This window comes from Petromyzon marinus, chromosome 17 (genome assembly GCF_048934315.1).
Source record: "Petromyzon marinus isolate PM22_M1 ecotype Great Lakes invasive population chromosome 17, UKy_Petmar_22M1.pri1.0, whole genome shotgun sequence".
Classification (NCBI taxonomy): domain Eukaryota; kingdom Metazoa; phylum Chordata; class Hyperoartia; order Petromyzontiformes; family Petromyzontidae; genus Petromyzon; species Petromyzon marinus.
Genome location: NC_133683.1, coordinates 11,515,009 through 11,536,440, shown reverse-complemented (window position 1 = coordinate 11,536,440; position 21,432 = coordinate 11,515,009). Strand labels below are relative to the sequence as shown.

General features: G+C 48.0%; 1 protein-coding gene across 1 annotated transcript; it reads right to left on the bottom strand.

Moving 5' to 3' along the window:
- Window positions 1–535: 535 nt before the first annotated feature.
- Window positions 536–18,482, bottom strand: PTGER2 (prostaglandin E receptor 2). Its single transcript, XM_032956160.2, has 2 exons — window positions 16,866–18,482; window positions 536–4,251 (listed from the first exon to the last, which is right to left on the bottom strand). Exons 1-2 carry the CDS (start codon window positions 17,676–17,678, stop codon window positions 3,547–3,549), a joined length of 1,518 nt encoding a protein of 505 aa, XP_032812051.1. The 5' UTR covers window positions 17,679–18,482; the 3' UTR covers window positions 536–3,546.
- Window positions 18,483–21,432: the final 2,950 nt, after the last annotated feature.

The window sequence follows — 21,432 nt, the reverse complement described above, 5'->3', positions numbered from 1 at the left end:
TGGAGATGTCCCACGGCGAACCTTACAAATTCTGTGCATCGTTCCCGCCGCAACGCGGCACAGCAGATTCACACAAAGCGATCACAGGGTCCACGGAATCAGAACATTATTGGTACATTACTGAGTTATGTAAACCACATGGCAACATCGCCCCCTTACTGTCAAACTACCGGAAGATTTACTGGCCTGTGAACTAAGCACCTTCGTGATAGCTGGGCGCTATGTGGCATGAATACTAAACGTACTAAATGATTGCTAATTATTTAACCCTCTTCTAGGCCTCATTTTAGATAGAGGCGAATTTCATCGACATCACACTAATTCCTAGGGGGCACCCTTAGCCCCCTAGAATTTAGTAGAAAGGTTGAGAATATGCGAAGGTTGTTTGTATAGCTCTGCAAAACACATGGAATGAACACGACAAGGCTGTAACTTACAAACGCTTACGACAGCACCACCAAAGTATGTTAAAAAAATGTTTTTACCAAAAATAACATTTAATTTGAAAATGCAAGGGAACACGTGACTCTGGGCGTGTTATTTACTTATTTATTTTTGGAATGAACTTTGTTTATTTGTTCACAGATAACAAATACTGGAATGCTGCATTGCTGTAATGGTTAGCAGGAGTATGGAGCTCACAAACCAGAGGGCGCCGGTTGTTTCTCCCGGCGCGGCAGTTAAAACAACGGTGCAAGCTCCTCAAACCTATCGGGCCTCTGCCCATCCGGCAATACAAATGGATCCCACGGCAGTGACACGATTTATCAGCTCAAGTGCAGTTCAGTAACGTGTGGGTCCTCCCACGTCTTCCGAGACATCTGGTCAGTGTCTAAGCAGAGGCCAAATATCCACTCCACTGCGGGAAAAAATGCACGATCTGAGAAACTATTCAATTCGCTCGCAAAACAGAGCGAATTTCCGTGTATTTATAACTCAAGTTCCACTCCGCTGTAAGCGTTACATAGTACATAGGTTTATCAATGGTATTTTCCATTTTAATGATACACTTAGTGGAATAAAACACTTACCCTTATGAATGTCTTTGTGGCTTGATGGACATTATTCACGTGTTGGCCGACCTTCCGATGGTACCAGTACCAACGTTGCGTCAAATCACCAAGGCTATGCTATTCAGCCAATTTGTAAAAAAAAAGGAACCTGGCCCCTGTTATCTGTTAAATGGCATTTGTTTTTATTATGTTTTGTCTGCTTTCTAATCAGTGTCTAATACCCGCTCCGACACGTGGTTCAGACACATGGTCATTAACGACGACGGTAACAACAACAACAACAAGAGCTAAAACGGTAAAGAGTTTCGATGACATTGAGAAAAAGTCAGCGGGCTTGGGCAGGACACGTCGCGAGAGGAGACGATGGTCGATGCTCAAGCGCGGTGGCGGAGTGGTGGCAGCTAGCCAACGGAACGCGTCCGAGAGGACGTCCACCGATGGAACGGAGGCGATGAAATCAGCTCACGTGATGCGGCCGCTGCGTGGATTATGGCCTTCAGCCAGCAGTGGCTCCACCATGGTTGATGATGATTGCGATGATGTACGTGCGTATGTTGAACTTCTTTTGCGCCGTGCGTAGCCAACCCTGCTAATCGGAGGTGCGACGTGTTTCAAGGGACGCGATATTAAGACTCAAAGGTGGACTCCACACGCGGGGTTAAATTAAGGTCACACCCATCTCAGGCACTCGTGATATTAGAGAAGTCGAATTTCGGAAGCGTCCGTTTCTTATCAGTCTGCGCCAAGCTAATAAAAACCCCACATGGTCTCAAGTGGGGCCGTTGTTTTGAAGTCGAAATGCCTCGTGTGTGCGTCAGCAGAAGCGCGCACGTTCATCACCATTTATTAAGTCATAAAAAAAAAATACGCGGGTTTTATTCTGGGCAATTTTTAAGGCTTTCAATGGAATCTTGAATTGAAGCTTTCGTGACTGCAGGAATCCATACGGCAAGGGTTTCCACAAGTGATATACATTTTTTTCTACCTACATAACTTTACCGAAAGAACCAAAGAGTATGCTTTTAATGGCGAAGAAGCTTTTGTCATGTCTCCCAAAAAAACCGGCAAGACATTTAAAAGTGCACCCAGTAAAACATGCGCTGCCGCGTCTGGCAATGCAATCACCGTCTAAGGGTTATTAAAATTGTATTTTTTACCGCTGCTCGGGGTAAATATCGCCGTGTTCACGAATGTACTCGCCACAGTTTTGTCATTTAAGAGCGGTGATGTAACGTCTGGCGTCCGTGTAGCTCCAAACCCCGTTTTAATAAGCCAGCGGTGCGGGGTGTGCAAAGCCCAGTTGGGGGGGGGGGAGGGGATGTGGGAGGGGGCACACCACATGGTCAACGACGACGAACCAAACGTTAAGCAAACGCTGCACGGGCCAACGAACGATGCGAGATCGTGCATTCTGATGTGGCTCTCACCTCCCATGTGCACACGAATAAATATTGCACCAACATGACTAGACTGCGGTATAGGAACTTAGACGGGGTGGGGGGTGGGGGGCACCTCGAGCCTTCCACCCTCTCCATCTCCCCCATACCACTCTGCTGGGCTTTGTTTGATAAGCAGTGTGGGTGGTTTCGAAAAGCGTTTACTTGGATGCTATCCTTAAACCGAGGGGCAAAGAGACCTCGGGATCCGACCGTTTAAGGCGACGCTCGCATTTGAGCGTTTCCTCCGAGGCCGCAATGTGGCGAGACGTTATCTCCCTCGCCTCGTACGCAGGAGCTCGTGGGTTCGATCATAACCTTGTTGACGCCTGTTGTACGGTTGGCGTTTGCGTGTGTTCTCTTTCCCCATGGTCACGTGGCACTTTCTGCTGGTCTACCAGTGCTGCCCCCCCTACACGTTGAGAAACATGCGTTCAGATTATTTGGCTGCTGCCATAAACTGCCACGTATGATGAGGATATAAGCCACTTCGAAGAGATATTACGTGTGGCCAGGTTGCCTTTATAAAACAGCTAAAGGCTCAGTGGGCTTTAGCTGGTAAATAATAAACTAGTATCGTAATAGTCTTATGGAAATAGCAAAATTCTAAGCGTGACTATACACTCCAATGGTAATATAATGTACAGTGGGACAATATTTGTACGTTTAATAATTCAAAAGAAGCAACAGTTTGGCACGTAGTGTCTTATTTAACTGTGCTGTAGCAACACACGTTATCATGTATTTCCTGACATAAAAGACTTTACGCTCCTACACAGCGTCGTGAATTGCAGTCACGTTTCACCACTAATGAAAATTATTCCGCACGCATGCCGAATAAACCACCCCGCGATTACAGCTGCTGATCCCTTCGCCGACGCAAGCAACGCGGACATCTGTACAGGCGACCTTTGAAGCGGATTAAAAACCGTCACGATGCGATACTCGCTCGCGAGTTTCACCGGATAAGTTTTCCAGAACACGCACTGCGTGGGAAGATTTTTTTCCCAGTGTCAATTTAAACGCTTCCAGTCAGGACGCCGGGAAGAGTGCCCACCGGTCGCGGGTTCACGACCGCGAGCGACGTTCCCACGCCCTCACGGCAGGGACATCTGCACGTCAGCGACGTCCTCGGCGCAGGCTTCCCCAGCCGCCAGGACGGCGGCGCCGGCTGTCGATCCCGGCAGCCCGCGCGGGCCACCCGCGGCGCCCGCGCGCACGCAATGGCCGAGTGGGCCGGAGTCCGCCCGCCAAGGTTGAGGTTGGCGGTCCAACGTTGGGCCGTCCGCCGCGCTTGTGCACGCGCAGGCGCCAGGACGGGGACCCACGTGCCGAGGCTGGCTGCTCAACGCCGTGCGTGCGCACTCGCAACCGTGGGGGACTGCCTTCGCCTCCCGAGTTCGCAGGTCGCACGGATCGCTCGTGCACACGTGACCGCCTGGACCAGGGTCGGCCTGCCAGGGCCGCCCGCGTGACGCGTCGCACGCACAATTGCTCGCGCACGAATCCGACCGCCACGGATTGAAATGGCAGCTCGACGCAGGGTCATGGGCAGCGCCGGGCGGCAGCGATGACGGCGGCTCGGAGTGGAGGTGGAGGCTGGCGGAAGCCGCGTTGCGCTTGTGCCGCGGCAGCACGAGGCAGTAGCAGAGCACAGAGCGCAGGCGCTCGAACACCGACCGGCGGAAGATGATGAAGATCCATGGGTCGAGGATGGGGTTGAAGGAGGCGAAGCGTAGGCCGGTCAGGTCCCTCCCGAAGTTGTTGTTGCCGGGGTCGATCGCATTGATGAATGCGCTCACCTGGTGCACAGAGAGGTTTGGTTACAACGCATGCAACAACCTTGCACCCACCCGCCCTCCAGATTTGATGAATTGTAGTGTAAGGGTTGCGATGAACGCGACGCCTCTAGCAATTGCACGGTTGACATGTAGCTATCCGATCTGTTTTCGCGTCGTACGGAAACAAGTTGTTCGGTATGATGGCCAACGTTTTGTTCCGCGTGCTGGAAGCTTCATTCGGGAATTTGATTGAGCAGAACTGATTTGAGCAGAAGAACACGAGCTGCTCAATGCAGCTCCCGAAAAAGCCCCCAGCATATGCCGCCGAAACACGCAGTACGACCTGAAAACACATCAGCGATCTCGACAGCACAACTGTGAAAACCTACGCGGTTGGGTATACGCGACCCAATTACATACAATGCAGCATATATCGATTCCTCTGCGAGTATGATAATACACTTTAATGAATGCATCATTACATGCCTGTGGTATCGTCATTGGAATGATGTCGCTTATTTGTCCAGAATAGCCTCACTGAGGCTGAATACTTTTTTTTTCTGGAGGGTCCTGCATGTGCCCTTGTGGATTGTTTCGCTAATTCTTTAATGAGTGTCTTGCATGTTGGAAGAAACCGGAGGGCCTAAAGAATATCCATGCATAAGGGGGAATAACCCTCCCATAACCATACAGATAGTTCATCAATGAATTTGCTATTATGATGATGATCATCATCATCCTTATCAGCTATGCACAATCCTTTGCTGTGCATAATGGATTCCCCAAGTCATCACCATCCCTCACGAGAAGTTAACTACATCGCGTGGTGTGCAGAAGGCCGTGGGTTCGATCCCGACCCTGACGCCTGCATATTTGGAGTTTGCGTGTCTCTCTCTTCCTGCGGTCACGTGATTTTTCCTCCGAGCCCTCCAGATTTGCTCTCCACATTTAGAATCAACGTGCGTTTAGTGTTTAGCTGCTGTACATTTCAAACATTACAAGCCACTTCTTTGAACTATCATTTGTGGCCAGGTAGTTTCTGAAAAAAGAGCTGTAGAGCTCAGTGGGTCTTACCTGGTTCAATAAAAGTTAGTGGTTCACGGTCCTGTCGTGCTACAATCAGTCTAGCACAGGGGTCGGAAACCAAAACAACAAGAAAAGCGATTTTTTTTATCGAATTCGGTAAAAAAATATATTTAAAGAGCCGCAATGCAACGTGGTGAATACGAGACGTTGGTCCTTAATAAATAACGGTCGCGAAAGAATCCTTAATGAGCCGCATGCGATAATAATAGGGTTTTTCCTCTTTTTTCTGGCAACAAAACTGAAACCTTTTTTTTACAAGGATTCGTGTCACTGCATTAACCACAATACCTGCAGTCAAAATGCAAACAAAAAACATACTGTGATAATATATGTGGCATTGTCCTTGAAACTGATTGGTCCACACCAAGGGACGGCTTTCTTTTGAGCCTCGACCCAATTGGTGCTCGACCAGATGACGCCTTTTGGCGAAGGAGGTATAATGATAAGGTGCATGAGGTTCTGGAGTCGCAGGTTGCCCAGCCCTGGTCGTGCACCTACGACTCCGATGAGTTCATTTCTCTATCTATATCCTCTAGGGTACGTTTCGTCATTTGGCTGCCACTCTGTCAATGCTTCTGACTACATTGAACTTCTTTCGCACCGTACATATCCAACCATGCTAATCGGAGGTGTCTTTATCTTGTGCATATCCTGGAATTCATATGTTCCTTTTACGTGTCTCTGAGCATAAATTCCAAGTACACTAACTGGGGGCTGATATTTTACTTAACGGCCGAATACTGGGCCCCATTCTGGTCCAGCAGCTCACAACTTAAATGTCGCGTTGCGCATCGCAAGAGGAGACACTGAAATGAGCGCCGGTCGAAAATCCCGAAATTCCAAGGGCGCACGAGGGGATCTGACGTCCCCATCCGCATCACGGCCAACCCGAACCCCACCAATCCAAGAGGACCTTCATAATCTCTCAAGGCCCAGAATGCTGTGCCACAACTCACTTTGGCATCGAGTGCGGAGCATTCAGAGAGCCCTCGTTCAGTCCTGAGACACAGCAGGGAGCAGGCCGGGACAATGCCAACGTCCTTAACAAAGAATACCAGATGATAGTAATTAACATCTCGCCACCGCGAAAACTGGTAATTCACATCGTGTTGGAATCCACGACAATAATAACGACTATTATTATTTACAGCTTGCTATTGACCCACTGCTGGATGAAGGCCTCCCTACGTTGTTTCAGTTATGGAGGTTGTTTTCATCACACTTCACCGCACTGGTCGGTACGGGTTGGTGAAGTTTGGTGGCTGAGGGGTGGGGGGCGGGGGGATCCAGGACCAGTTTCGATATCACTCACCACTGATGTTAGGCGTGGCAAGGAATCAAGCTCATGTGCCCTGACGAATAGCAACAGTGCGCTCTCCCTTGCTCCACCCGACCAAAGTACAATTTTTGTGGTGCTCGTCGCGCGTTACAGAGCACTGAGAAAGTGCTGAGCATGATCATTCGAGCCTGAAGGCAGTTTTGCACTGTGCACTATATATAGGTGGTGGGAAGTGCATGGAGATTTTATCAGGCATCTGCGAGAATGTTTGACGGCTCCACCACTTGGTCAACATTACTGTGGATGCGTTTCATGTGTGAACCTTTTGACAATACAGTATGCGGGTACAACATTGTCGAAAGGCTATAGAAATGCGTTGACGGTTGATAAACGTTGACAATTTTTTTGAGATAATGCTTTTTTTTCAATGGGGTTGTAATGTGCCATAGGCTAGTTTGCTTAAACAAATGCCACTGATGCATGGGGTTTGCGAAGCTGTCCTCTGATTTTCCCAGGATCGTCCTCATCTTGAGGGAGCTGTCCTAGGATATCTGCAAGTCTTCCCGCAAAAAAACAAATCCTGGGTTTCGTCAGTTACAAGCAGTTCTCCCATCTTCCGGTATTGTAAGATTATTCTTTCCATGATACAGAAGGCCATTCGAACACCGATCTGTTCGAACATCGAATTAATTTTCCCCATAAGAATTCATGTAAATGACATTAATTGGTTCCAGACACAAGAAATCTCTCATTATAAAGCATTTTTACACCAAGTTTACAGCAATTACATGCATTAAAAAAACAAGAAACATTAAAAAAATGGAAAAAAATGAATAAATATATGGAATAAATGAAACAAATGAACTTTATTGAACTTCACTTTACTTGTAGTAAGGAGAGTTGAAGGCTTGAGTGGAAGGTGGTGAGGAGGTGGTTCAATACAGTACACAAAATTCGTGATCTGATCCCATCCGTGAAGGATGTCATTCCTGACTTACAGTACCCCGGGGTTTCCAAATTGAGTTGTACCTGCGGTGATTGCTATATCGGGGAGACGAAGCGACATGTCTCTGACCGAATTCGCGAGCACAAATCAGATTTGAAACACGGCAGAACGAATTCTTCGTTCTGCCGTTCTGCCGTGAACGAATTCTTCTGCCGTAGCTGATCACTGTTACAACGCTGTGGGTGATCACGATATAATTTTCTCCGATACCAAGGTTCTTTGCAAACCCACGGGTTTTTTTTATCAGAGATTTGTTCACGAGGCAATTCAGATCTACAAACACAGATACAATTTCAACCGAGAAGATGGTTTCAAATTAAGCAACCATTGGAAAGATGTTCTAAATCGAACCAAACATTAAACTAATTTTTAATGGTACAGTATATTTTTCAAGTAGTGGTACCCCAAACTTTCGCAGCTTCTTAAAATTCCCTTTTCACACCACCAGCATGTGGACTCTACCTTGCCCCCTCGCCAGCCTGCACATGTTCACCCCCTCCCCACCTTTCATCATGCTAAGTCCGCCTATTGAATGCAAATTTTTATGCTAATTCCTTTGTCAAGGCACCTTAATTACTCTCACACAGCTTAAAGGTCGCGGTCTGAGCTTGGCTGTGTTTCACTCCAGCACTGTCCTCGAGACAGTCTGGTCCCTTCACCTGATGAAGGCCGCTTGCGTTGTGGCCGAAACGTCGTGATTTTTGTTGTTTTATTTTTTACCTACGTGACTTTACCGAATAGAACCAAAGAGTAAGCGGAGTCCCCTTCAATAATAATGTCGGGTAACTGCTCTTCTGGGGTCCTTTCTCTTTTGTGCCTTTTGTCTGCCACTAACTGTAAGTCACTTGAGCTCTTTCTGACTAAAAACTTATCTAAACAGGTTTGTTTCTGCCTCCGTCTTTGGATGTTTCGAAAATGACACATTGCATTACCATTTAAAAGATTACTCACTCGGTTGGCTACCGCCTTATCTGGGTGATATTTTTCAAAAAAAAAAAACTCTGTAACTCAACCAATTTTGCACGCATTTATTTTATCACTGAACTAGGGGGCATCATCCCTTCCCTCCTCCTCCTCTGAGGACATTTCCTCTCATACGGTAAAACCTTTCTCTGGGCAAGCGTCACGCACGCTGCTGGCCATACGCGTCTCAGCCGTGTACAGGTTCTTTCAAGTCGCGGTTGCCCGTTCGACTTCCGAATTTCGTTCGGTTTCCGGGGCAACGAATGTTCCGAAATATGGCTAGAACACCGATTTGTTCGAGTTCTGGTGCATTCGATCTCCGAGGTTCTACTGTATATCTCGGCTGTTTCTGGATCTCAGAGGTGGCTACCCCTGTTGCAACCCAGCTTTGAACCCAGCATCTTGATGGTGCCACCTCAGTACTCTGACGTGGTATTAGTCTCCTGAGATAATTTAAAGAAATGCTATTGGTAAATATTGCTCTGTAGAGCTATAAACGGTGTAAATTCGAACAAAGATGGTTACCGCATCACATGCTTTCAGATGCGCGTTTTCTTCCGTCTGGAACGCTCTTCATTCCGATATTAGGAAGCCACTATGCACTTTTAAATATAGATTGAAAACTCGTTGCTTTAGAACTGATTTGCGTGTTCGGTTTGTTCTCCTTCCCCCGCACCACCAATTTGCATGGTTGGCCACGTACGGTGTAAAAAAGAAGTTCATCATACCGACATATTGTTGCATAAAACAATGTTGTTGTCCAGATTGCTCTGTTTAACTGTGGCTGGAACACAGAGACCATACGTTGCCTGTGGCCCTGAACATTTTAAACTTTTAATCGAAACTGCCTTCACGCACAGGCACAAAGTGATCGCGTGGCCGTCAAGGTGATCCGGTCCAATATGGCTGAATCTTTTATACGAATGGAGATATTTTACAAGGAATATTTATCAAAGCTAAATAACACACGTTAGTTATTTTGCACGGTTTTTTTTTTCGTTTATTTCGCCTTATTTATCTAACATTTATGAATATTTGTTTAGTGTGTTTGTTTTACTCATAGGCCACGCAGGCTCCTTTTCTTGCCTAGATTGGCCTGCCAGGGCTTACCGGGCCAAGCCACTCAGGTGAAAGGACACGGTAGAGGTCAGGCCATCCAGCGTCCACTTAATTAATGATCGTGTGCGCTCTCATTGAGTTGAGCATCTTATGATGTGCAATTGTGTTGGAGAGGCAACATAGTTGCTTTAACATAGGATGCTTCACAATATTTGAAGAATGCAAACAAAGTTATACTGTGGAGAAGGTTTTTTGGGGTTAGGTGGCATACATATAAATGTGTTGTTAAACCCGCCGCCACCCGACACAGCCAATTAGTAAGGTTTGCCACGTACACTGGCATCATCAGGTGCCATCCAGATTCGTGGAGAAAACAGGAGCATTTCTCCACAAATCTGGCTGACGCCTGATGATGCTAGTTGTAACTACTGGCAAAACGTCGTGCTCAAATTGTAAATGGGGTGGGTTTACTCTCCAACACACCAGTGTGCTGTACTAGTAACGAATTGGCACGTTTTGTTTACGTGACAAACCTTACTCATTGGCTGTGTCAAGTGGCGGTGGGTTTAACAACACATATTTACGCGATCTAACCAAAACAAATCTCTATTATGGACAATATTGGTTACGAAAGTCTAAGTGTTAAACACACTGTGGAGAGTTGCATCGTTTAACTTTAACTCAATATCCATTACCCAGAGGACGTAGATGTTATATATATAAAATGCCTCTTAAGCAGTTGACTTCCTTCCTTATTTATCCACTGAGACAGCACATTATGATTGTCAGTTTGAGTCTATACAGCACTCTAATGCCATACTGTCATGTCTGTATGATGTACTGTAATGTTTGTACAGATTCAATGGGGTGTTGGTGTACTTTACGGTACAGGCCAATTTAAGTTTCCCCAGCATGCCACCATTGTCAACACAGCCCTCATCAGCTTCCCCATTCCCTGCAGCACACTCAAAAGCCCCACATGCCCCAGTATCCTGTCCTTCCTGCCCCAAGTGGCATGCCCACCCTCCCCTATACTGCCATCAGCAAGGCCCATGCTGGAACCAACGTGAAGGCCTGTTCCTCCTGTCCTGTTACCAGCAGCTAAGGCCTCCTCCCTCCTGTTGTACAGCCTCTCTTAACAGAGAGGTGTACAGCGGGATAAATGCACATGCTAAAAAATATTCCCAACGTCCTATCGTAGATCAGAGAAGAAATTCCTGCATTTCCGGACATTAAGCAACTTTCATCAAATGCGGAATAAGCTTGACATGCAATGTAATGTACGCCCCAGAGCCTCCGAACAGCTAAATTGCACGTTAATGTTTTCAGCAAACTATATGCATAATAGAGGGGGAGGGGGGGGTGTAGCTATTGAGCTTGCAGGAGATGCAACTGCACCAGGGCCCACGGGCTGGAGGGGCCCAAGTGTGGGAACATGTAGTGGAAGGGAAATTGTTTACACCAAGGCCCATGCCAACCACGCTAGGCCACAAAACAATGGGGCAGTGGATTTTTCTCGGGGCCCTGCGGTTTTTCCCGCCACATTTCGAAACACGCGTTTCGAGTATTTGTCTGCTATACATTTCCACGTGATAAGCCACTGCGTTGAGCTATCACTTGTGGCCAGGTTGCTTCTGACAAAGAGCTACGTAGCTCAGTGGCTTTTACCTGGTGAAATTAAAGTTAAAATAGTTTCCTTGCATTTTGATCTATTAATACACTACTCATAGTCCTCCACAATAGGAAAAGTGCGCTGCCGTGGCGCGCTATACGAGGCTGAATTTTAACTCTTATTGAGCAGCAGCGCTGTGACGTCACAACCCACTCGCTCGGCCAATGAACGCGCGCGCATGGCACGTGCTGTGTCCACGAAACCGAGAGTTCGCGGGGTGAGGTAGGGCGGCACCTCCGATTGGCTAGATTTTGACACGCTCGCCAAACGCTCAGGCCGAGGCAGCTCTCTCAGACCGTTCGCTTTGTGTCGCGATGCGCGCTGGGCTGCTAACAAGGCCATCGTTCAAAGCACTCTGGAGGCGCTCTCGCCCATTGGACGCACCACCGATGTTGCAAAACGTCCGATTGCTGAGCCTGCTTATGCAATTAAACGCTCTCTGATGCATGGCAACCATGCATTGCTGAAAATCACACATTCTGTAATTGTCCCGTACCACCGATTAGCACAGTTGGCTACGTTTCAGTGCGAAATAAGTTCAACATACATATAGTTCAACACGCGTATGCTAATACAGAAATAACAATGCCCCTTACTTATCCTCTAAAGGATGACGACAAAGTCTCAATACTCTTCTCAGGAGGGTCCTGCATTTGGAGGTTTGGCGAATTCTATGAATGAGTGTTTCACACCGTGACGGCTTGCAGGTCACAAATGACGTTTGGAAGTGTAATAATATCTTGTATAACGAAACCGTGGAGAATGTTCAACACTTTTACTTTTCAAAAGGTTTTTGTATTTTACCAGGTAAGGCCCACTGAGCGAAATTGCTCTTTTTCAGAAGCGATCTGGCCACAAATGAAAGCTCAACGAAGTGGCTTGTCACGTGGAAATTTATAGCAGCCAAATACTCTAAACCACATGTTTCGAAATGTGGAGAGGAAACCCGGAGGACCCGGAGAAAAATCCATGCGACTACGGGAAGAACATGCAAACTCAAAATATAGAGCAGGCATGAGGGTCGAGATCGAACCCACGAATAAATTCCTCTCACACAGCTTAAAGGTCGCGGTCTGAGCTTGGCTGTGTTTCACTCCAGCGCTGTCCTCGAGACAGTCTGGTCCCTTCACCTGATGAATGCCGCTTGTGTTGTGGCCGAAGCGTCGTGATTTTTGTTGTTTTATTTTTTTTTACCTACGTGACTTTACCGAATAGAACCAAAGAGTACGAACCCACGAACTCCTGCATACCAGACGAGGCAGATAACATCTCGCCACCGAGACACCCTTGCTTCGTCCACCGCACCTATCTCCTCAGCAAACGGAATAGTAAATTGCTTCTGGCTGAATCTTCTTCTGAGCTCTATTTGACCTACGCAAATTATCTTCTCAAAGACAGTGGAAATCCTATTGGCGAAGAGCGTGAGTCAAAATTTCCGAAGCTGCAAACCTTCTTGATCATCATCATTATTATTATTGTCATCATCTTCTTCAACCAGCAACAAGCCACTGCTGGATGAAAGCCTCCCTAGGTATAATAATGGGGTTTTCCCCCTTTTTTCTGGCAACAAAACTGAAACCTTTTTACAAGAAATCATGTGTGCATTAACCACAGTACTTGTGGTCAAAATGCAAACAATAAACACACTCTGATAATATATGATGCATTGTCCTTGAAACTGATTGGTCCACACCATGATTCCTCGTAAAAAGATTTCAGTTTTGTTGCCAGAAAAAAGGGGAAAAAACCCTATTATTATATTTTGGTACTGGCAAAGGAGGTCTAATGATGTACCTCCCTAGGTCATTGCTATCTTTCACGGTGTGTCTTGCAATGCAATGATCCATCTAGCACCTTCATGGCAACTCAATTCATAGATCCATCTCCACAGCGGACTTACTCTGACGCGTGAATTATCTCCTTCAGTTGCCACTCCGTCGTTAGTCTCGACCATCACCTCTTAGCGACACGTCGTGCCAAAGCCCACTTGCTGTCTTCTTAACAGTCAATATGATGTTTCTAACATGCTGAACTTCTCCAGTCCTTGTCTTCCCCTGTCTCTTAATGTAATGCTAAGCGTACATCTCTCCGCGATCCTCCGTGCACTTTAAAGCTTTTGTTCCGTGCTCTCAGTTGCTATGTTGATCCGTATATAATATAAGGTAATCCACATTCATGAAATTCCTTTTTTTATTTCAATACCTCCGAGGTTAACGCATGCGCGAAAGCATCAGAGGAAAACAAGCACATGCATGTGTTTTTTTTTAATTCTTGTTTGCATTACAATCTTAAGCCCTCTGCAGATAACGCAGAGGATACGTTCCACACATCTCAAATGTCCATTTCCCATAACTATCTGAGGGATACAGGCGGCTATGCCCACCCTATCTCCAACATAACTCACTGGGCAAAGTTTGCTGATAGGGCGGGGGGGGGGGGCCCAACTCAATTACCAGTTATCGCCTCTCCAGACTCCCCAGCGGATTTAGTAGAAGCAGAACTCGACTAAACCGCAAACGCTACTGCCAGCAAAGAGGGGCTTTGAGTGACGGGATCAGTCTCTCCAATCTTCAAAGCACAGCCGGAGCAGCCTGAGCCCCCAAACGATTTCTCGCACGGGGCCTACACAGAGAGAGAGAGATGGGGAGAGTAATAAATTGTGACTCTCAAAGGAATCCTTCAAGGAAGGAACAATCAGTAATAAAAAAATAAACCACGCTATTCGTGCATACTCATGGATTGTGTAACGCTTTCTCGTATGCCTTCTCTGTATTTGGTGAGCGGCGGGGAAGCCGACAGGTATTGAGCAAGCTACTAGGGGTGTGCAGCATACGATTGCTGCACGCACGGTTTGAGTCTCCAAGATTTGGGCAAGCCCTTTGATTAATTTAGAGTTCAGTCCCAAATAGCAGCACAACCTTATACTATGGCTCGGTGCATATTGGATCATCTCTACGAATAGTTATCGTGCCCACCTCCCCCATTAACGACAGACAGCTCATACATACGCAGTACACGCTTTCAGTCTGAGTTGGAAAGCGTTTCCACGCAAGTTTGCGTTGTGGCTGAGCGTGCATTAAATTTATTAAAACAAGGGTCCACTTGGTCAAGTGCAAGTGTTTCTGTGTCTCGTCGAGCGTCAGGTGGTGCGGATCTATGCTGGCTGTCCCGACCCAGAGATGGAGATTCCACATTCTTATGAGAGACACCCAGTCTTTCCATATCGATGGCCATTGTTAATAATGATCTGGTTGTTACCGATCGCATATTCTGATATTTCATGATAAAATGCGCTGGATGTCACTGATTGGTCACCTGTAAAAAACTCACTTCGGGGTGGATAGGATAATGCTATTAACCTATAAGGCTTTAAAATGGCACACACACATTACTCGCATGAACTACTACATTTATAAATTCCGTCAAGGTTCTTAAGATTTTCTGATCTTCACCTGCTCAGCAATCCCAGGTCTAGGTGGCGCTCTTTTGGTGATCGGGATTTTGTTAGAGTACAGTAGCACCCAAGCTATGGAACACATTTCCACTTGAAATCAGGCAATCAGAGTCGGTAGATGTATTTAAGTCTGTTGTGAAAACCCATGTCTTTAAAGTGGCCTTTGGTCGGTTGCCCTAGTTCTGTTTTGTTTCCTGCTTTTCATTAATTGCGCATTGGGATCCTAGGATGGAATGCACATTATACATTTGAATTATTATTAAAACAGGTACCTTTCGACAGGACGTCACTTGGTATTCCCGTGGACCGACTGATGTTTAGACAGTGCAATGGGCACTGCTTTGTGAAACGTCAACAGGGATTGCCCTGTAGTTAATCTCGAGGTCGGTAAAAAGGTACCACTTTGTATATATGTTGAACTTCTTTTGCACTCTATGTAGCCAACTGTGCTAATCGGAGGTGCAGGGGAAGGACTTTGTGGAAAAATCAATCAACAGCTATCATCCATAGGAAGCTGACCCCAGATTAAAGCCGCTAATTCTAGATTTAAAGCTTTCGTGACTGCAAGGATCCATACTCTTTGGTTCTATTGGGTAAAGTCACGTGACTTTACCCAATAGAACCAAAGAGTAAAGCCGCCAAACCAACGTAAAATCCCGTTAGGCAGAATCCACCCAGCACATCACCCCTGAAGGGCTGTGTTGATGGCAAATCAACGGTGATCATTTATAGAAGAAGAAAAGATGTTGATTCACGAAACACCTTCAATACCTGGAGAGTAAACCCACAACATTTACAATTGGAGTACGACGTTTCGCCGGTAATTACAACTAGAAAAATCAGGGGGCAGCCAGATTTGTGGAGAAAAGAGGAGCAGAAAGTAGGAGCATATAAATATTTCGGGTTTACTCTCTAACACACCAATGTGCTGCACTAGTAACGAATTGGCATGTTTTGTTTACGTTACGATCTAACGCTAACACCTCTATTATGGAATGTTCAATAACATTCCGCTATATTACCTTGAGTTGTTTCCAAAGACGGCTACTGCATCGCACGCTTTCACATGCGCTTCTGTGGCTGTCTGGAACGCTCTTCCATCCATCCGATATTAGAAATCCACTGAAGCTGTGCACGTTTAAATCTAGATTGAAAACGAATTTATTTAGAATTGCTCTTTGTGTTTAGTTTGTTCTCTCTCCGTGGCGGTCGCGTGGATTGTTCTCCGGGTTTCTCCGTTTTTTTCCACTCCACGTTTATAAATATGCGTTTAGATTATTTGGCTACTCTCAATTCTAGATTTAAAGCTTTCAATTCCCACTCTCAATTCCCAGATGTGATGGTGATATAATGCACTTCAATGAGCTATTATGTGTGGTCAGTACATCTCGAAAAAAGAGCTAATAGTACAGTGGGCTTTAGTGGGCAAATACAAGTTTAATTTACATCAACAGCGGGCATCCTACGTATACTGTATACATATAATGATTATATTTATTTGAACAAATCACATAGGGTTATTTAATTTATTTTTACCAAATGTTATAACTTCAATGCATATTCATGCATGCAATTAATGATTAATAAATGAAGTTTGAACTCTTTTTGGGTTTGTTTAGGATTACAGGAGTAATCTGTGAACATTCAGAAATTACGTTTTGTCTCAATTCTTTCGGGGTTCCTGGGTCGAGTTTTGTAAATGACGGATTTGAGGCGGCCACCCACAGGAAGACAAATATATTCGTAATGATAACAGATATAATATTAACTTAAAGATGAAACAATGAAAATGTTTTAATATCAGTGTAAAAATACATTAAATAGTCATGTATCCTGACTTTAGGGCTGCCCTATACTGTGTGTGTATGTATAGGGCCGTCCATAGGAGAGGTGCGGGCCAAATCACACTGTGGCTCACTGGACGCTTTCAAACTAAACCGAAAGTGTTTTACGTCTGACACCGTGACGTCGAAGCGCGTGCTCCCCCCACCCCCCCCCCCCCCAAGCGCGGGGCCTGGGGCGGCCGCCCAGATTTGGCGTGTTCCCTAGGGGGACAGGCTCGTCTGCCCAGAGCACCCCCCCCCCCCCACACACACGTGCACCGCCGCGCGATTACCGTGAGGGGCAGCGAGCAGATGAGGAAGATGAGCGTCATGACCACGAGCAGTACGAGGTTGTCCACCTCGACCCCGCGCGCGTACTTCATCCGGCGGTGCAGGGACAACTTGCGTCGCAGGGACAGCGTGCGGGGCTGCTGACACCCCCGGCAGGCGGCGGGGGGTGCCGACGACAGCAGCCGCCTCCGCATGGCGTGCAGGGACAGCATGACGGACGCGTTGCACGCGAGCACGGCCACGATGAGTGCCGAGAGGAAGAGCGCGTACAGCACGGAGTAGCCCGGTTCGTGGCGCATCTCCACGTAGCACCACGTGCACGGCTTGTACATGCGCGAGCGGCCGAAGCGCATCACGGGCATGAGCGAGGCGAGCAGACTGAGCAGGTAGATGCCGGCCAGCGCCCCGAGGGCTCCGGCTCGCCGCACGAGCCTCCTGTACGCGTAGGGGTGGCTCAGCGAGAGGCAGCGCTCGAACGCCATGGCGAACAGGATGCCCATCGTGGCCGCGCCGAAGAAGAGCATGCAGCAGGTGAAGTAGAGGCACAGGGAGTCGCCGCCCAGCTCCCGCAGGGTGCTGTTGCGGCTGTAGGCGGTCAGCACGACCGGACTGGAGAGCAGGGTGCTGAGCAGGTCGGTGGCGGTGAGCGCGCACACGAGAGTGAAGAAGACGCTGCGCTTGCTGTCGGGACGCGAGCACCAGAGGATGGAGGCGGCGGCACCGTTGCCGACCACGCCGACGCAGAACATTAGAGCGGCTGGGGTAGCCGAACTGCCGACTGGGATGGTCGCGCATTGCTCCTGCGACTCGTTCATCGGGAGATGTTTTGCCGCAAGCTGGACGCGAAGGGCTTGCTCTCGCCGGGTCCAAGTGACTTGGCTCCGATATAGGTTGTGCGGCTTAGGCGGCAGACGATTAAGAAAGAAGTTGCCCGGCAGATGATGAAGTTGGCCGGGAAAACTAAGGGGCTTTTTTTTTTGGTCTGGCAAATGTGCAACGCGTTCAAGGAATCAAACAATCTCAGCAAACAGAAAATAACTCTGCCCAAGGGGGAGATACCTGGCTCAGCATACAATGTATCCAGGAGATCAACAACAACTACATTTCTCGAATAGAGGACGAGGCGATGATCCTTTGCGGGAGACGCAGCGATGATCTCGAAGGGAACGCGCTTCTCCGGTGAGACAAAGACGTGAGATGATCCCGGCAGAGGCGAGTCGAGCGCCGACCTACAGCTGAGTGGGATAAGACGGTGGAGTCGAGTGGGAGAATGTACGAGAGTCGAGTGCAGAGTTTAGTGCTGAGTGTAGACTTGAGTTGAGTGTAGCGAAACGTGTTCAATATAGTGTCGTGTAGAGCTCAATTAATAATGCAGCAAAGCGCATCGCAGAGTGCATAGCGACGTGTGTGCTTGGTACGTGTCGGTATTGTTGTTGTTGTGATTGTTTGTTTTCTCACAGAGCGACCCGCGGTTTCACGACATTGGAGTCTCGTGCCTGCGAGGGCACGCGTTACGACACCGCGCTGGACATTGCGACACCGCGAGTCGGACGCACGTGGTCGCGACAACCGCTCTTGCCCATGCCGAGTTGACCACACCAGCCGTGCCTCCCAGTGACGCCCTGCACCCTCCTTCCCTCCCTCCCCGCCCGCCAGCCCTCCTCTGCCCTTCTTGCCCTGCACCCTCCTCCTCTCCTTCACCGCGGGGGTGCCGCGCGCATTAGTGTGGTCGCAAGAAGGGGAAGGGGGGTGGGAGCGATTCACAACGCCTCCCCTCCCCCTATATCGCTTCGTCACCCCCTCAAAGCAATTCGATTAGTTGGACCCTTATCTTAAAGAGAGGGAGCGTCCCTGCCTTTAATATCTGAACAGTTCACCAGCATTGATTCAAGCCAAGCCTGGCGCCGCTGATGAGACGCTGAATTTCGAAGTTGGTCAACGGGTTTGCTTGTGCTGATTGTATAGATGCTGCTGAAATTATGCACTCACGAAAGGCAGTGGAGCCGATTTGGCTGTGTAAGGACTACTTCATTAAAACAAAGTTACGTGGACAGATAGAGGAAAGAGAGAGACAAAGACTTCTTATGTATTTTTGGTATTTACATTCTGCTTGAATTTATGCCATGGCTCCGTGAAGGGAAAAAAGATCAATGTTTACGTGTTAACATCATGGTGAATGTAGCGTGAACGGATTACATAAGAGTTCGTTATCGGCCCTATGTCAAATCGCGGCTTCCTCTTTCTGTTTCTCAATGCAAATTGCAACCATCCGTGTCTTTGCGCGCATACATTTTTTCTTAACTTTATCCACTGTTTGACGAACGTCTCACCACGCCGTACCGTTCAAGGGGGTTTGTGACCATACTTCACCGCGCTGGTCAGTGCGGGTTGGCGAGGATGGAGTTGGGGGGGGTGGGTTAGGGATACTCACCACTGAAAGTTATGCGTGGCCCCGAACCGAACTCGCCTTGTTTATAGTGCAGTGCACGGACCATTACTCCACTGCTCAAGTGCTATGTGGCCTAGGGGCCGCTTGGCATTGGGCCCTCGTGTAAGGAATGAAATGGAGTCCCCTATCCAATTTCCCATCCTCTTCGTAGCCCGGCGCCTCTGGGCTCCTCTGACCAGTTAAAACCCCCGCGTTTACGCGACCACCTTCAGGTTTCTAAACGAAACTAGTCTTGACTAGTTTTAAATACTCCCAAATACAACTGTCGGCAGTGGCAGGACAAAAACGAGTTCGTACATACCAAGACTAATCAGATAATCTATCGAAATTGAGAGAAATACAAATTATTTTCAGATAGCAACACACTTAGTGCTGCTTGGAAGCGAATCATAAAATAATATTTTGCTTAAATGCATGCCTATACAGGTCACCATACGTCAATGGGGGTTACTTGCGTGCAGACGACAAGAGGTGCTGCTATTTTAGTGCACACAGATGACAGCAGGTACAAAAACAATGTGTAGGCATAATGTTACAGGCCGACCGAAATTCGGTTTCGGCGCCGAAAGTTGGCAAATGGCCTCTTTCGGCATACGTTCGGTTTTCGACAGAAAGTAATTTTTTTACTTTCGGGCTGGTTTCGGTTTCGGCCAAAACTGATATTGACTTTCGGTCATCATTCGTCAACCGAAGATCGATTTTTTTTATAATATAACGCTCGTGCTACGTCTATCGCTCTGCCTATCCGTCGGTCAGTCGGTGCAAGGCAATCCTATGCGATAGGCTGCAAACACACACACGTACACACACACGTACACACAAACACACACAAACAAACACACGTACACACAAACACACACAAGCGTACACACAAACACACACGTACACACAAACACACGTACACACAAACATACACATACGTACACAAACACAAACACACGTCAGCAGCATCAGCTTAGGAGCGAGGTTACAGCCGCAACCATGGTCTGATAATGTATATACGACCGGTCAACAAACGGTAGTCTGCATCTTCATCCGTGGGTAGAGTCTCTTTGGCGGGACGCCAACCAAGTGCCTCTGTTGTCTGTTCCCAGCAGCCTGCCCGCCTTTGCTCATGTGTTGCGTTCGCTGCAGTCTACACGCGTGTTGAGACCGAAATTCGGTTTCGGTTTTGGCCGAAAGTAAATTTTTAACTTTCGGTCTGGTTTCGTTCTCGGCCGAAACCAGAAATTCAGTTTCGGTCGGCATCTACATAATGTGCATGCATAATGTAAGGTGATTACCATATGCAAAACCCAAACCGGTAATGGTTACCCATTTTAATTAATATGCATTCATTCATCTCCCCCCCCCCCTCGCACGTGAATGGCTCACAAGTGACATCATCACATTGCGGGGGCTACCGCCCCCCACCATCACCGAATTGTCGGGGCCGTTGTCCCCCGACTCCCCCGTGACATTCGTCCCACTACCCCCCGGCTGTTCTGTGGGATCCGGCCTACCGGCCTCCACTTCCTCGCCCCCCAGGGCCCCTGACTTTGTTGCCGACCGCGTAGGCATGGCTCAATTAGTGGGATGGTACGCTTTACGCTTGCGGCTTGCTACGCTGCTCAGTGGCGGAAGGTGCTGCTATGGGCGCGCCCACAAAGTAAAACCCCGTCCCGCACGTGAACAAGCAGGTACGGCGCGCCGACGTGTGATTCCCTCACACACACGTTCTACGCGCTCGGGCAATAACAAACACGACTCCGCTACCTGCCCAGCCCCGTACACAATCACACGTGAGGGAGTTGGGGTCGGAGGTGAGAGGGCAGGGGCGTCTGCCGCTGCGCGTGTCGCTGATTGGAGGGAGTCACTCCGCTCCGATTTAAAGGGCCGTTTAAACAGCCGCGTAGGCACGCGCACGCTAAGCGCTGCCGTAAACAGTCGCACAGGTACGCGAGCGCTAAGCACTACCGTAAACAGCCGCGTAGGCACGCGCACGCTGAGCACTCCGCCTCCTGGTAAACAACCGCGCATGCACGCGAGCACAAAGGACGCTCCACCCTCCTCTTCACACTCCCAAAGACCACACGACACAGTTTATCCCCCTACTAGTTATTTTATTTACCGCGAGTAAC